The following is a 16977-nucleotide window of genomic DNA, read 5'->3' on the forward strand; positions in this document are numbered from 1 at the left end:
ATTCTTTGCAGCCTTAGAAGCAGCATTTAAAGCCATAGGACTTGCCACAGAGACCCAAGAAAACATAAGGCAGACAATCATAACCTTAACCCTAATCGGTGCACCCTCCCCTGCACCCCCGCCTACTCTTTCCCCCACCTGGCAGCAGCCACTTACCTGCCTGTGGGCCTGGGACTTGCAACTTCCTGCCGGCTTCCCCATTGACCTTGGTTGTGGGAAACCGACAGGAAGTTGCCTCGTCCAATGATGATGGGATTGGTTAATGACAGCAACTGGGACTGCAGGGATTACTGTTGCTAAGCAACGCAGTCACACTTTACAACCACATCGCTCAGCGATAGAAATTCTGGTCCCAACTGCCGTCGTAAGTCGAGAACTACCTGTATTCTGTATAAGAGAGAATCGAACCCTTTCTGTCTTAGTATGTGCGTAGGCAGTGTATCAGCTTAAGCTGATGGGTGAACAGCTGAAAAAGGAGACAGGTCAGGACAAAAAATAAAATAAATAAATAAATAAAATAAAATAAAATATAATAAAAATAATACAGTCTTTCCCAATCTCCTTCCTAATATAAAAGTATAGTCCCTCCCCCTCCACTATTCCCCCGACCTCTCTTCGAAGATAAATTTGCCCTCCCATTTCAAATAAAACTACTGAGATTTTTATGTTTGCTGAGCTTGGTTTTGTTTTTGCAAATGTTTCATTACCAAACCAAGATCTATCAGAGTGGTATATATACAGTTTATCTTTCCTTAAGCCCTCAATGGAGAGAGAGAGACAGATGTTACTTTACATCATGTCTCTGTGTAGGAGGTTTTATGTGGCTTCTACCCCCTCCTTCTTGGGGAGAGGGAATTACTCTACTTTTACACAGTGTACATTGACCGCCAGGAGGCACCATGTAACTGGTTTTGTTCCCTTGGGACCTGTCCAACATGGGTAACCCGACGTTATTCTACGGGATCAAAACCCTCCACTAGGAATTGAACTCATGGGTCCTCACACCTCAGATAGCTAACTATGTACAGTACGTGAGCTTTAGGAGCTCTCTGAGGACTGGTGTTTGGCAATGTTGTAGGAAAGGATAAATGGCACCCAACTGGGTAACATACAGTAGCCTGTGCTTTGCCCCGAGAGAGTGGGGTTGAATGGTTTTTTGTGTGTGGCAGCTTGTCCTGAAGTTTGTCTAATTATCTGGGTCCTCTTCTTTTCCCTTTTTGAAGATCATCCCCTGGCACTATGCCCTGCCATCCATGATTTCCTGAAGATGACAGCAAGGGGTGCTAGATGACGCTGTTCATCAGCCTGGCTGTGCAGGAACATCCCAGGACGCTACAGCAATCCCCAAAGATGGTGAGCCTATTTGCATATTAAGAAATCTGAATAAAGAGGTTGCCCTGGGGGTCCTGCCTCTTCACCTTACCCAGGAAACACTGGGTGCAAGGAAGGCTGACTTCAGTCCAAATCCCAAAGCACATCTTTGCCTGCCAGGCACAAGAAAACAGCCTAGTTACTGAAGAAAAACCTCAGGTACTTTGAGAAACTCCTCTCTTGAAAACAGGCAAGATCATTCTGTCCCACCCCTGGAACACTTAGGAAACTATTTCTCCACCCGTCCTTGAACCCCCTTTCCAAAAGAAAGCACACAAACATTATTCCCCCACCTGCAAGAGCCAACACTACAAAGACGTTGTTAAAACAATTCCACCTCTCAAATACGAGAAACAAAACAAAGCCTTGGGAATTGACCCCCAACTTTTCTGTAAACAAAGGTAGCAACTGGGAAAAGATGCTGTTCCTAAGAAGTCCACCAGAGACACACACCGGCCAACGTGGACCACAAAACACCCCCCCTTCCCTTTCTGCCCTCACTTCCGAGTGAGAGGAGGTGCCAAAGCAGAAACGGTTCCTCTGTGGGGGATCCCAGTGGGGCTCTGGTGACCAGACATGCCATGCTGCCAACGCCAAGGAGAAGGCACCCAGAAAAGCCAGCCCTCTTTCCTGTCTTACCGAAGATATCGCTCAGTTTGTTCCAGTATGTGGAGGGTTCAAGGGGCTGCAATGGCTGGAATGCCTGATGGCTGGCGGGGAGCTTTTGCACAACGGCCGTCACGTGATGCAGCGTGACCCAGCGGGCGGCTTCAAACAGGCTCTTCAGACCTCGGGAGAGTTCCTGCCCACCGAGGCTCAGACAGGGGGCAAGGAGGCTTATGTTGAAATCCTGAAAAGGCAAAAGCAGCAGGAAGTGGTTTTCATGTGTAAACCAGAAAACACGTTTCTTATTGGATTCTTATTTAACGTAATTTAAAAGAGTTATCATTTCCAGTCTAAGGCATGCAATTAAATATGCAACTAAATAACCTGGCAATTTTGCACCCTCCATTTTATGCAAGCCCAAATTTGTGGACCACTGCCGAGCTCCATAGTCCATAGTCGACAACAGGTTTAACTTTGAAGGACACCCACATCACCAATGTAAGATTTTAACAGATCCTGTTTTGTCTGTGGCATGCTGACTTACTTTGGTAATTTTAATATTTCTAACTGTATAATTAAGTCAGAATCATAAACATTAAAAGAAGCCTTTTTTCCTTCGTGTGCCAACATGCTCATTACCTGGTGCATCATAAAGGGAATCAGTTCTTGTTCAGGAAGCCGACTCATCAGTTCTGCACTTTCTGGCACAGCGAAAGCTGATCTTGTGTAGCACTGGGAGCTCACTAGTGAACAATACCAATCCTTTCAGGGAAATGAGTGACATTAGTAACACATATTTAAAATAAAGACATGAGAAATGCAATTATTGGAATAACAATATATTACTTTGCTAATTACTTTGAAAATACTTATTACTTTGGTATACCAAAGCAACAACCCAGCCTCCCACAAGAGGAGCTGCGTAAGAACATTATTCAAACGAGCGCAATCACACTGCAGCAACCCAGAACAGCAGAAAAAGGAAACAGACCACCTATACGACATCTTCCAACAAAATGGATACCCACGCAACTTTATCAGAAAGTGCCTGTCCACTCAACCCACTACAGCACAACCGACACAAGCTATGAAAAGGATAACACTGCCATACTCAGAAACGTCTCAGAAACTACCAGTAGACTATCATAACCACACGGCATCTCCGTAGCACACAAACCAACTGAAGCCCTGCAAAACATCTTAAGCAAACCAAAAGACCCAATAGCCCAAGAAGGAAAAACAGGAGTCATCTACAGCACACAGTGTAAGGACTGTAACAGCCACCATGTAGGACAGACAGGCAGAAGGCTGGCAGAGCGCATCCACGAGCACCAACTAGCAGTCAGAAGACATGATGGAAACTCCTTAATCTCACAACACATGGACAGACATAACCATAGTTTCAACTGGGAAACTCTCAGCATCTTAGGCCAAGCTAAATCCAAAAATGCGAGGGAATTCCTGGAAGCCTGGTATTCAGACAAGGCAGCCATCAACAGGCACACAGAGATAAACAACATTTACACACTATTCAAAAGAGACAACAATAAACTTAGAAGGAAACAAAAAGACCAGAATATACAATATCTCTCCAGCAGCCAACAACCAGATAAGCAAGGATTAACACCAAACAGAAAACCAGTCAAACAGAAAACAATAGCCTAATCAAGGAATTACCAAGGAGAAAACCACACCTCTGCCAACATTGGCAGGGCAAGCCACTGTATAGAAGCAGGGAGCAAATTCACTAGCACTGATGATGTTACCTAGTCAGGTAATGAAACGTCTGCATGCAAACAACCAAGTTCAGAGAGCACTAAGGACTCCAGATTTCATCCGAACTATTACTCAAATTAGATGGCTCCCAGCAGGGATTCAACGAAATGGCTTTAATAAGATGCCTTTACTGCAGATATTAGAACAGCCCTTAGTAAGAAAACTGGCCAATTGTAAGATTCAAGCAAAGTCAAGTTTTTCTTTTTCTCACCCTTATGTTGCAATGGACTGAGGCCCTCTCCTTTCTGGGTTGAGATGTGGTCTCTAGCCCTGGTCCACTCTAGCCCTCAAAATTATCCCTAACATATTTTACTCCAAAATATGATCAGAAGTATTATGACACTGCTATACAAAGCTTCAACTTCTGTATAACTGTTAACATTCAAATCAGGAGGTTTATATTTGTTTACAATTGAAAAGCAGTACTTGTGCATCTTCAAATCTTTGTTGCGGTCAAAAATCAATATATAATAAAATTCAATAACATAAAACAGGTTACATACATCTAAAAAGAACTGTAAAATTAACTGGGCATATTAATGAGTTCCTTCGATTCAACAGTGCCATCTATCAGGACGCTGGAAGCATGACTTCTTTTAGCAGCGCCTGTCCTCTGGAATGAGGTCCCCCTGAGATCCGGACGGCCCCCACCCTGCTGAAGTCATTGAGAAGCGTCTTGAAGACATGGCTCCTTTGGGGAAGAAGAGAGAGACCCCCTCGCTTCATTCCATCTGGTTTGTCGCCCTTGCCATCTTATTATTATTTTAAACTGGCTATTATTGTATTCTGTTTAGTCGTTGGGAGGCTGCATACAAATTTGATAAACAAACAAACAAACAAATGCTATGAATATCTAAAAGTAAAAACTGCAAGTAAAATTGATTGGAACAACTAAGAAATTTGCTTAAGTGCAGGGTAATCACTCTGACTGTGTGCCAGCCTAAAGAGAGCACTGTAATAAAATGTGTCTAGCAGTTCCGACGCCCCTTCGCGGCTTGGGCCAAACTTAGCCCACGTGCAACCCCTTCTGGGCTGCAGCAGGCAGAGCCCCAAACTGAGCCGAGGAGGGTCCCTCCTGTACTTAGGGATTGGATTCGGCCCAGATATCAAGCAAGTCTAAAGAGGGTGAACAAGCTGGTCTGGAGGAGGTCCGTGGGAAGAGAGGCCAGATCTAATGGGAGAGCAACATGTTGAATCGGCTGCCGTTCATACCCGGATGTGCTAAGTTGGGTTAGCGAAAATCCAAGGAGCTCCCATGTTTTACCTATTATTTTGGCCCAGGATGTCCCCAAATGGTCAGTGAGGATCTGGGATGTCAGCCCTACAGGGGGAAAGTACATTTTGGCCCAACCGAGCACTGGTCTCAATTCTACTCATGCCGGCCTCACCGCAAAGAACTGACTTTGAGACACATCGGGGGATGTGAAATATGTTCCAGAGAAATTTGCTCAGAACTCCTTCTAGGGGACCCAGAGAGCTACAGGGGTCTCATGGGGGGCCAAATGAGAGCTGTGCTCTAACTCAGAGCGCCGCTGGGATGCAGAGAGCCCTTGGCCATAGACAAAAGGTTGCCGTGCTGCCGCTCCTCTTGGGGTGCTTTGGGCTACATCTTTCCTGGGTGTTCTGCATGAAAAATGATGCCTATCCATAACCCAAGGAACCTGCTCACTAGGACAATTACGTCAAGTCCAAAGGTGGCTTTTGGGGCGTTTTACAAAGACCATCCCCTTGGTCTTCTTGTAGTTAGTTTCCAGAGCTTCAGAAACACAGGGCTTGGCCAAGGCTTGCAGGGCCCTTCTTAGGCCAAGGCCAACTAGAGTTTGGGAAAGGACCAGGGTGTCATCCACACAGAGTAGGACTGGGACAGGTTTCTCGGATAGCTTTGGTGGGTGATGAGAAAGGTCATTCATCCCTCATGATAACTAGTGTGTTAAATAGTAGTTAAACAACAATGGAGCAAGAATACAGCTTTCTCTGACTCCTCTATTAACAGGGATCTCACTGGTATAGTGTCCTTGGGAGCTACATCAGACTTTTATGATGGTTTCATTGTAGAGTTTATAGATTAGTTGTAACAGTACTATCAGTACCTTTAAAAATGCAGTGATGATTATTATAATCCAAATTTGTTGCGAATACAATTAAAAAAGAGGGGGGGATTAATATGAAACCAACTCAGCCTTACTTTGTCTGGAATTAAAGTTTCTAGAGCAGGATGGTTCCCCCCATCCAGTGGATGTGCAGTAACCAAAGGTGATGGGCTAATTGTTTCTGGAGCTACAGTTAGACGAAACCGGTCCAAGAGTGAGTAGAGTCTTTGGTGCCTAAAAACAACAGAAATCCATCAGATCAGATAGTTTGAAAAAGACAGAACTCTTCTGGTAATAACTGCAGTGGAGAAATGTGAATTCTTTCATCACTACAAGAGAAAAAAAACTGTGGAGTCCTTGGGGTTCTCTGAGCTTGGTTGTTTTCTTGCAGACATCTCGTTACCCAGCTAGGTAACATCTTCAGTGCTATAAGGGAGTGGGGTTTGCTCTCTGTTTATATACAGTAGCTTGCCCTGTTTGTGGGGCTGTGGTTTTCTCCTTGGTAGTTCCTCGATTAGACTGTTGTTTACTACTTGATTGTTTGTCTCTTTGGTAGTTCCTTGATTAGAGTATTGTTTTCTGCTTGTTTGTCTGGGAAACTGTCAGCATCTTAGACCAAACTAAATCCAAAAATGCGAGGGAATTCCTGGAAGCTTGGTATTCAGACAAGGCAGCCATCAACAGGCACATAGAGATACACAACATCTACGCACTATTCAAAAGAGACAATAGAAAGGAAACAAAAAGACCAGAACACCTCCTCACCAGCAATCAACACCCAGATAAGTAGATTAACACCAGGATTAACACCAGACAAACAATCAAGCAGTAAACAATACTCTAATCAAGGAACTACCAACTCAGACAGACAATCAAGCAGTAAACAGCAGCCTAATCTAGGAACTACCAAGAAAAAACAACTCCCCCACCAACACTGGCAGGGCAAGCCACTGTTTATAAACAGAGCAAACTCCACTCCCTTCTAGCACTGAAGATGTTACCTAGCCAAGTAACGAAACATTTGCAAGAAAACAGCCAAGCTCAGAGAACCCCAAGGACTCCACAATTCAACCCTGAGCTACATATATTCTCTTCTATTAGAAAAAAGATTACATAATAAATTCAGGTCAACATTGTGTGTGTGTGTGTGTGTGTGTGTGTATTAAAAAAGGTACATTAAATAAGCATGGAATATATTTTCTATAGTTCTAGATAGGGTCTTGATTTTGCCACCTGAATCCATAACCTGAATCATATTTTGCCCTTTGAACCTGGATCTAAATCAGTGCCAGTTATTCGTAATATTTGATACTTGGCAGTAGCTTCTCAAAAAGATTTTTGAGCAGTTTAAGTTTTGGCTTTGCCCAGGCAGCCTTCCTCAGCCTGGGCAGCATGCCAGCATGTGACTCCAGAGCTTCTCAGCCAGCACGGCTGCTGCTGAGGGCCCGGGGGGCACCCAGGCTGGGATAAGCTCTGCTGCTATACGACATCTGGCTGGTCAATTCAGTTTGAAATGGAGTTATATTTCTGTTTGGGTTTTGAAGGAAGAACAACACAGATTTATTGCATGATTTTTCATATTAAGACACTGCATTCCTTCTCATATTCTATGTTAAACCTTGTATAATAAATTCAACCCAGGGAAAGTAAGCATCTTTGTTTGGTGACCCTATTTAGTTGAAGATAATTCGCATCTGATCTCCTGATGGCAATTACTGTTGTTTGAAGTCCACTTTGAATAAGCTCACCATCTGTTGTACCAGCTTGAAAGCATTGAAAGACAGCAAAGTGAGAGGAATTTTCATATGTTTAGCCCAACGTATCATATCAAACATTCTTCTAGCTGAATCAGCATTATCTCTTTTAGGGACGAATCCAGAGCGCAACTGTTGTGAATGCACCCAGCGTTCCCTGTCAGGGAATACCTGAAAGCGTCTTCCCAAGCATGACATGTTCCTGCTCCCATAGGCAGGAAGGGAGTCCTCTCAGCCCTTCCCTAATCAGGTGACAGAAATCCTTCTCTTGAAAAAGTCCAGGTAGGAACAATTTTTACGGGAGGAGCAAGAAACCTGGTGCCATGTGCAAGGGAGAGAAGGAGGAATCCAAGATTTCCCTCCATTCTCAGAGTTAAGCTGGAGTATTTTCCAGGTAGCAAAATTGGTGCAGGGGTAACATCTGCTTTAAGATTAATTTATTTTCTACAGAATAAACCTTAGGCTTCCTGGAGAACATGATGGGGTTCTGGGAAAGGCTAAGGGCAGGGGGGGAAAGGTCCACCCAAAGACAGCCATTTTCTGTCATGAAAGCTTTGCCTCCTGGCTTCCAGGACTTTTTAAAAACAGATTCTGTGATCTGAAAATGTTAGAAGCTAAGTACTGGAATTTGAAGCCTGATTTGTCTCTCTGTGCTTGATTGTCTCTGGCATTTATGTAGAATCTCAGAAAATGGTTTGTGGTTGTGCAACTTAAGAGCCTCTTTTAACAGCTTCCTCTACCATTAGAAGCAGATCCTTTCCATCTTGTGATGTGTCCAAAGCGTACGCCCTCCTATATGGCCTTCTATGGGAGATCCCTTTAAGATGACACCTGTGATTTTAGCAGCACTGTATGTTTAATTCCTCCAGCACTGATTGTTTTACATTTAATGAATTAAAGCAATGCAAGATAAAGTATCGATTATTTGTGAGACTGAGCTGTATCTGGGAGTGGGGTGATCTCTTTGGCTATAAGCCTCACATTACAGGCAGAGCAGAATTTATTTTCACCAGCTGTATTTTTTGTTTCTTGCCAGTGAATTAGGCAGGACTAACTGATGTAATCTTAACAAGGACTATAGGATTCCATCTTCTGCACCACGTTGACTCGGATGCACGCTCGGTGAACAACCCTGGGCACATGTAGGATTGTAGTTGTCGACACTAACACCTGGCCCATTTCAATGAAGAGAGGAGGACAACATTAACTTTAGGGGCAAAAAGCTGGCTTATCTAGAATCATTAAGACTTGAGGAAGAACTTCTGTATTTCTCTCAGAGAAGGAAGTTAAATGTGATTCATTTTCGGGGAGGGTAAGAGCTTTAAAAATATTTGGTCGCATTTCATGCTGCAAAAGTGTAGGATCCATTAGGCATTACCTGTGGGCTAATCCACTGTTCTGAAGATATTCCTGAATTCGGTCAAGTTCTTCGACTGGTAACTGAGCAGTGCTATTCTATACAAAAACAAGAAAGGCCATGTACTTGCAGTAGTCTTGAGAATGAAAAGTTAAAGTTGCTAAAGCTGGACTTAAAATAAACTTAAATCTAAAGAACAGAATTAAAGCAATTAACTCTCAACTTAGTCTAGGTTAAAAAATTAAACATATATTTTATGGATTAATGTATGGAATCACAGTTGTAGGACTAGAAAGGGGCTATCAGGCCACTGAATGCAAGCCTCACCCCCGACTCAGAAGTCCCCTGTAAGGGCTGTTCAGCCTCTCCTTGAAGGCTACCAGAGAGACGGCTCAGTTCCACTGTCCGGCTGCCCTTATAGCTGGCGTCCTTCTCCTAACCTTGCAAGTGAATCTGCCTTCCTGCCACTCTGACCTAAGAGTCTTTTGTCCCGTGGCTACCTGTTCTCAGGGCTAAACAGGCCCCGTTTCCTCTTCCCCCGATGTCACCAGGGCCATCTTTGCGCCTCTGGCTGCTTCTCCTGATTGCCTACCTTCTAAGATTTGCCAGTATTCACCAGCACGGCATTAAATAACGGAAGCTATATAAACCGCTGCCCCAGGAGGGCTTGAGCTTCAACCCATCAAAGACTGCACCTTTTCCTTCTCAACAGATCTTCTTTGGAAAGGAAAATTGCAATGACAAGGGAAGACGCACGGGAGGAAGGCTTCATCGGGCCCCTTATAAAATGCCAGGAATTAGGCCGTGACTGAAGGAGAGAAACTTCAGCTGGAAGAGGCCTCCTTTCTGAGCTCCTTCAACCTGAGGGGCATTTGGTTCCCAGAATTCACCGAGCAGGCTGATATTCACATTTGGCAAATATCGTAGTGATGGTTATTTATTAGATTTATACCCTGCCTTCCTCCAGGAGCACAAAGCAAGGCACTGAGTTTTGGCTTTGTTTTCATGATCTTTGTTGTGTTTGTGATTTTATTGTTATCCTCGGTCACCCAGAGTTGTGCTCTAAGATCGGTGGATCTTTAAATAAATGAATAAAAGCAGTGGACATAATGCCTCCTCCTCCCATTCTCCCACCACCCCTGGCCCCATGAGGTGGGTTCAGCTGAGTGGGGAGGACTGGCCCAAAGTCACCCAGGGAGCTGTCAGGGCCGAGGGGGTCTAAAATCTGGGCTTCCCTGTGGCCAGTCCAGCACTAGCCCAGACTGGCACGTGGAGGCAGTTACAGGAGCGTGACGCTACAGGGTACCTGCACAGTTGCAGCTAGAAGCATTTCCACTCGACGGCAAGCCAGGGTGTCAACCATGTGAGCCAGGACACGGAAGGGGGTAGATAAAAGCTTGTCCACGTATAAGATTAACACAGCCCCTGACTGGCTCAGATGAATTCCCTCCAAACACTGCAGTGTCTTCTTTACCGCAGTCGGCTAAACAGGGAGAAAACATGTTCAGAGGCCTTGTTTTCCAGACTAAACAAGGTAGAAGCATCTCAACATAACTACTTCCTTTTTAAAATAAGTTAAAACTTCTTGGCTTTTCCAAGTGTAACACGCACAGATTTCTCCCTTAGGATAAATTTGGAAGGTAAACTTGGCCAAAAAGGCCCATTTCTGGGGCCTAAGAGGAACCAGTTCAGCCTCTGCATGAATTCTGGGTCAGAATCTGTCAGCTGAAGACCTGCAGTGCTAATAGTTGTCCAAGCTCTTCCCTGACATAGCGAAGAGGCCACCAGCAAGGAACCAAGTAAAGGACAAGTTCTCCAACAGCACCAGCTTCACTTTGACAGTTAAGATTCTTACCCAAGTAACATCTCACAGCAAGATGCATGGAGAAGAAAGGACAATGAGTAGTAACTGAGTAGCCCAAGTCCAGTACATGATGACCTGAAAAATGTTCCATCTACATTTTAAAGTAACCTGTGCACTTCTCACTCACCCGCAGAATTCACCTTCCTATAACTTCAATTCATTTTTCTGCGTCCCCCACACAGGCACAAGAGAAGCCAAGTCTTGCCCTTCTCTATGACATCCTTTCAGGTCTTTGAAGAGGGTTATCACAATTGCTTCTTATCCATTTTTTCACAAAGCTAAACACAGTCAACTCTTTTTTATCACTTTTCATAGGACTTAAATTTTATTACTCATTCACCTTGACTGCCCTTATTTGAACTTGTTCCAGTTTCTTTTAATCCTTCTTGAAATGTGGTGCCCAAAATTGGACACAGGACTTGAATGGGGTCTGAACAAATCAAAATAAGACTATTACCTTCTGTACTTCTGTTGGTGCACCCTAAAATTGCCTTTGCCTTTTTTGCAGCCAAATCACACCACTGGCTCATATTCAGTTTGCAGTCAATTACTACTCCAAGATTTTTATCACTGTACTATTGTCAAACCACATATCTCCCAACCTATACCTGTGCACATGTTAACTGAACTTTATACTTGTCTCTGGATACTCTCGTCTTCAATATTTGTATTCACCATTTGGATGAAGAGATGACAGGAATGCTTATGAGCTTATAGATGGCACAAAAGTGGATGGGATCAGTAATACAATGGAAGTGAGAAATAAAATTGATACTTCTACTGCATTACCAATCCCACCCAATTTGGATGTTCAAGCATCCTTCACCAATTTCCCTTCATTCCAAGTTTCAGCTTTCTTGACATAGTAGCTATAATTTTACTACATTTTCCTCTTCTTCTTTCCAACTCTCATGAATGTCATTATAGTGACACTATCCTATAACACCCATTTTATAGAATCAGAACTAAACTTAGCCTCCCTCATTTCTGGGACAGTGATATTATGATTGATTTTTAAAGAGAACAGCGTTTACGCCATAAAGAATTCACAAATAAGTTACCGTAAACATCAAAGTGATAATTAAAACTTGAAGAATCACTTGCAAACTTGAACTAATGACAGCAAGAAGAGCTTTACAAATGAATGCCCACTCATTTGCAATGGCTGAATGATCTCTAGGTATATCCACTGCTTCAATTTAGTGCAATATTTCAGTATTTGAACTTAATATTTGAACTATGTTATTATCTTTAAGTATCAATATCTTATTTTTTACTGCAGATAAATGACATGTGTTGTGCAAGAGTTTCTCATAAAAAATAATTTTAACACTCTATAAAGAACTTACAGATGCAAAGTTCTCACATCGTGACTGAATAGCCTGGATGAAAAGTCCACTTGCAGCTGAATTTCTGTGAATGGCACTTATGAAGTCTTGGACAGGGGGTTCATGAGACAGACTAATAAGTTCTTGAACATGATTCACGGTCAGCCAAGTTAAGTGCTCTGAGTCATGCAGGTTTTGGCACTATTAAAAGAAATAAAATTGATTCACATGGCCAGTAGAAACAGCCAGGGTGTCATGGAAGGGTCTATAAGCATCTATGACTATAAAATAGTCTATGAATCTCTTTCTCATGCTTCCCCGCTTGCCTGGATGAAGGCATTTTTTCTGGAACAGTCATCCTCCCTGCAAGACATCCCACCACACTGAGAGATTTCTCGCTGCTATTCCCACCCTTATTTTTGAAGGAAAAAAACACTATCTGGAGTACAGTCTTGGGGGCTGGAGCAATACAGAGCCTAGAGGCTCAGAGCAAGATGATGGTGACTTCCATACTTTCTTTTTACTAGCATAGTGGACCTGCAGCTAAAACCAAGATGCAGTGATTGAGGCACGGCAAACTTCACATGATGCAGAATAGCTCTGAATTCCTGGAGCCTATGCAGAGTATCCGTGATCTTCACACTATAATGGTCCTTATTCCCCAATAGAGATCTTCTCATCTTCTTCTCAAGCAGAAACACGGAAACAAGCACGGATCCAAATCCAGACAGTCCTCCGACAGCCCAGCGCCAGCCCTACTCTGCTGTGAGGGGTCCTCCTGTAGGGACTGGGTTGCCAGGAGGGCCTTTGCGAAGGTTCATTTTCTGCCCCTGCCTCAACTGGGATGACCCTCCTGCTTTGGTCAGCTCAGGACTGGATTACTGCAATGCATTCTACATGGGGCTGCTCTTGAAGACCCTCTGGAAGCTACAGTTAGTACAAAAGGCAGTGGCACAAGCAGTCACGGACATGCCTTGGTACGCCCATGGGTCACCGCTGCTATGCAAGCTGCACTGGTTGCCAGTTGCCTCTCAGGTGCAATTCAAGATGCGGGCTGTTCTTGATAAAGCCCTTTAGGGCAGAGGGCCTGGATATCTGAGGGACTGACCACCTGGTACATTCATAGTGTGGGTACACTCCAGGTCCCCTCCATTAAACACTGATGTCTAGTGGGACCAAGGCAGTGTGCCTTCTCTGTCGCGGCCCCCACCCTCTGGAACAGCCTCCCCCGAGATACAGATGGTGCCCACTCTCCTGCGGTTCCGACTTTAAAAAGCTAACTTTAGGAATAGGGTTCCCATAACAGAAGATATTAAAAACCCATTTGGAAGAAATTCCAAAGTGGTGGGGAAAAAGGTAGGGACATCAAAAGGAACCAACACGGTTACACAAGACCTCAGTGAGTATCTGAAAACAAAAGAGAACACATATAGGAAGAAGAGCCACCGAGAAAGAGGACGCAAGGGTGGTCCAGAGGTTGGAGTTGATGCAAGAAGCTGAAGCTCAGAATGAGCTGAAATTGGTAAAGGATGCTAAGAACCACAAAAAAGATTCTTTGGCTATGTTCAAAGTAAATGGAAGAGATAATGTAGATAGCAAAATACTAACAGAAAAGAGATCTACTCAAGGCCTGGTTGAGAATATTCTTGTGCAGCTCACAGAACAATCAACCTGAAAGCAATGCAGCCTTGGAAACATAGTCAGACCTCCCTCCCCAGATCTGTTCAAGCAGAGGGTTGAAGCTGAAATGGGCCATCTCAGCATTAGTTGGCCCTGGGAGCACAACTCTACGTACAAGGTTGGTTCTGCCATCTCTGACCATAGTGTGGTCAGGAGACAGTCACCCAGAGGTAGAGAGCTGACTGATGTAGTAGGTGGAGGAAGGCACGATGAGTCCTAATGCTAATCTGTCTAAAGATATGATGCTGATGAATGCCGTGGATTGTTCTCAGAAGCACAAGCAGTCCTCCAGAACCAAACGTAGCAGCAAGGCAAGGAGACAGCCCTTCCAAATAAATAATGGAGAGTAAGGAGAGTAATAACAATAATCTCCAAGAGGTATAGCAGAAAAACAAACCCTTAATAAAGAAGAAATATGCTTTCCTCATATGTTTGCAGCATCAAGCTGAGCAGCAATGTAATAGATGCCATCATCTATTCAGCGGCTGACACTGAAACAACTTCTCTTGTATTTCAGTTTCTCTGGAGGATCTCATGTCCGGCTCCTTCTGCCTCTCCTCCAGGTTTGGAGCTGGGTAAACTTACAGTGATGGTGGAAAAGAAACTATTACACTTGGCAACTGGAAGAAAGGGAGATACGAGAACTGAGGAAAACAGCCCCAACAGCATTCTTGCTAAGGTTGGAGGAACAAAGGGAGTCAAAGGAACTAAGTTGTGGCTTTTATCCTTCTGCCGTTTTCTTTGCTGTGATGAGTGCAGAAAAACTGAGAGGTCTTAGATGTTCCCCTTGAGGGGCTGCTGAAGAGTGAAGTTCTTTAGGCATCAGATTCATCTGTAGAGAGAACTGTCTGCTACCAGGGCAACCCAAACCATATTTGGAGAAGAAAGATCTCCCAATCCCTTTTGAACAACGAAGGCCAGCCTGTTCCTGAATATGCAACTTTCAGTGCCCAAAAGATAGCTCAGATGCACCCAATCACGTTTTGCTGCTGAGCCTTCTGCTGAAAGAGCAAGTTCTCCTAAGAAAGTTTGTAAATAAATGACTGACAGCAGTGAATGCGTATGAGTTGGAGTGAGAGAATGGCCACTTGAAATACGTGAATGTATGGCCTACATTTATAAAATTGGGCCTTCAAGATCATCTAACTCCAGATATCAAGAGGAAAGGAAATGCCCAATGTGATTCCAAGAGGTGAAAGAAATAAAACTGTTAAGAAACACAGTAAACAAAAATTAAAAGTTATCAGTAAAGAAAACAGTTGACCAACGCAAGGAAATAAGTTCAGTAGAACAACTGCAGCCATGTTACTGGCATAGCACTGAACAAGTGTGAAGTGGGGGCATCAGCTGGAGCTGCACCACTGAGCACACCTACTAGAAATGGAGGGACTCTCACCCAGTAGCTTAGCTCTAGACCAGCTCTCCTCCCCTGGTGTCTCCAGACTTTAGCTCCCAGAATTCCCCAGCCACCTCGGCCATTGTTGGAATTGAAGTCTACCCATCCAGAGAGCTACAGACTGTTCCAAAGGAAGCGTACTGGAGCCACAAGGACTGTACAGAAAGGAGAAGAATGCTCACTCGATTAGAACTTAGATCAGCAACAGCAGTTTGGATTATTTTTTGCACAAAAAAGAAACGGATGAGGAAAAAATATGCTTGAAGACGAGTCATGAAAGACAACTGAAATATGGCCATCATTTGCAATAATCAGAGCTTACCACATAATCACAAAAAAGGATGAGCGACCCTCTCCGCACTATCTCTCGATTACAGATACTAAGTTTGGAGCCACAGTCTTCTTCATGGGGACCTCCACAGGGCTGAGGGCTGAGCAATTTAGCACTTGAAAGACTCTGCCTTCTGGAAGAGAAGGAATGTTTTAATGGCAAACTCCAGGCCTGAATTTCTAGAAACAAGAAGATCTTTTTTCTTTGTTGAGAACAACAATTAGAATTAGTTTCTCGTTTTCTTTTTAAGTACAACACTGGATGTTTAAAGGGGAGGAAACACACATTCCAGATATGTCTATTTCCTCTCATAAATGACAGCCACCAGTAGGAGTTGTGGCACACAACCTGCTCAAGAACAGAATACAGACTGAAGCAGCATTTGAGTCAATATCACAATGCACAGTCCAATCAAAGCACATGATCAAAAAGATCAAGAAAAAATGGTTAGCATTCCCCATGCATTTACCCTGAGGCTGCAGAGATGCTCTGAGAGTTTACGCAATGCGCATATTCTTTAATCATCTGAGCTTGGATTTGGAAATACTAATAACACATGAGATGGAGGAGGGAAGCCCGCTTATGCTGTCTGAGTAAGGCTGGAAACTTCCATGTTCAGAACTCTGCTGGGCTGCTAGGCTCACCACTCTGGGGCACTTTACCAATGCAGGAATAATCCCAGATGTCATGAAGGGAGTTTACACAAGCAGCACAAGGACTGAAGCTGTCCTAGCTGTGTGTTTCAGCACTGTGTCTTTAATCCCCTGGGCAGCAGGGCAAGAAATCAGTATTAGCAAGGACAAATGAAATCCAAGGAGTAAAGCACGTCGCAGAGGACTAAGGAAGAAACGGGCAGCGGAATCTGCCAGGACAAAGACAGCCAGTTAGTAAAAAGCTGTTCCAGTAGGTGGGCACAGAGCTGAAGGAAGATTGGCCTGGCCTAAGCTTAGTTACTGGCCACCAGAGCAGCTCAGACTCTGGCTCCTCTAGGCCTGGCAGGTGCCCTGCGCCCACAACATCAAAGAGAAGAGTTCTCTGCCTCTTCCATGAATGGACACAACTCCCCCAGGTCAGCCCTAGTGTTTCTGAAGCTCTGCATCTTCTGAAGATGGGAAGGCTCTGCCTAGACCCTCCTTAGAAGGCCTTTTGACCTCAGCCAGTACAGTACATTGACAGTTTGACTCAGATTCTTCAGTTATTCAGGTTGGATATAGGACTGCTCCAACACAGCTGATGCCATGGCATAATCCTCAATTTATCCTACAGCATAGAACTGACGCATTCTAGGTTTAGGACTTAATAAAAGAAAAAGCTAAGGTTAATATTTTGTATCAAACACTACCCACTCTGGAAAAAAACCCTGCTGAAGAATGTAAGAGAGTACCCCTCCCAACATTTATCCAACCCTCTACCTGAATATATCC

General features: G+C 44.0%; 1 protein-coding gene across 7 annotated transcripts in view; it reads right to left on the reverse strand.

Annotated features, from left to right (window-relative positions):
• Positions 1–16977, reverse strand: part of HTT (huntingtin) — a 165077-nt gene that overhangs the window by 53131 nt on the left and 94969 nt on the right. For all 7 annotated transcript variants that reach the window (XM_088131224.1, XM_088131223.1, XM_088131222.1 and 4 more), the window contains 7 exons: positions 15545–15686; positions 12168–12347; positions 10261–10437; positions 8976–9052; positions 5939–6077; positions 2617–2739; positions 2011–2221 (listed from right to left, as the gene is read on the reverse strand). In XM_088131224.1, the coding sequence (XP_087987350.1) occupies positions 2011–2221; positions 2617–2739; positions 5939–6077; positions 8976–9052; positions 10261–10437; positions 12168–12347; positions 15545–15686 (1049 nt within the window). The remainder of the gene's footprint in view (positions 1–2010; positions 2222–2616; positions 2740–5938; positions 6078–8975; positions 9053–10260; positions 10438–12167; positions 12348–15544; positions 15687–16977) is intronic.

This window comes from Python bivittatus, unplaced genomic scaffold (genome assembly GCF_059951505.1).
Source record: "Python bivittatus isolate LINGU-HERP-01145 unplaced genomic scaffold, Pbiv_v1 ctg000970_np1212, whole genome shotgun sequence".
NCBI classification, from domain to species: domain Eukaryota; kingdom Metazoa; phylum Chordata; class Lepidosauria; order Squamata; family Pythonidae; genus Python; species Python bivittatus.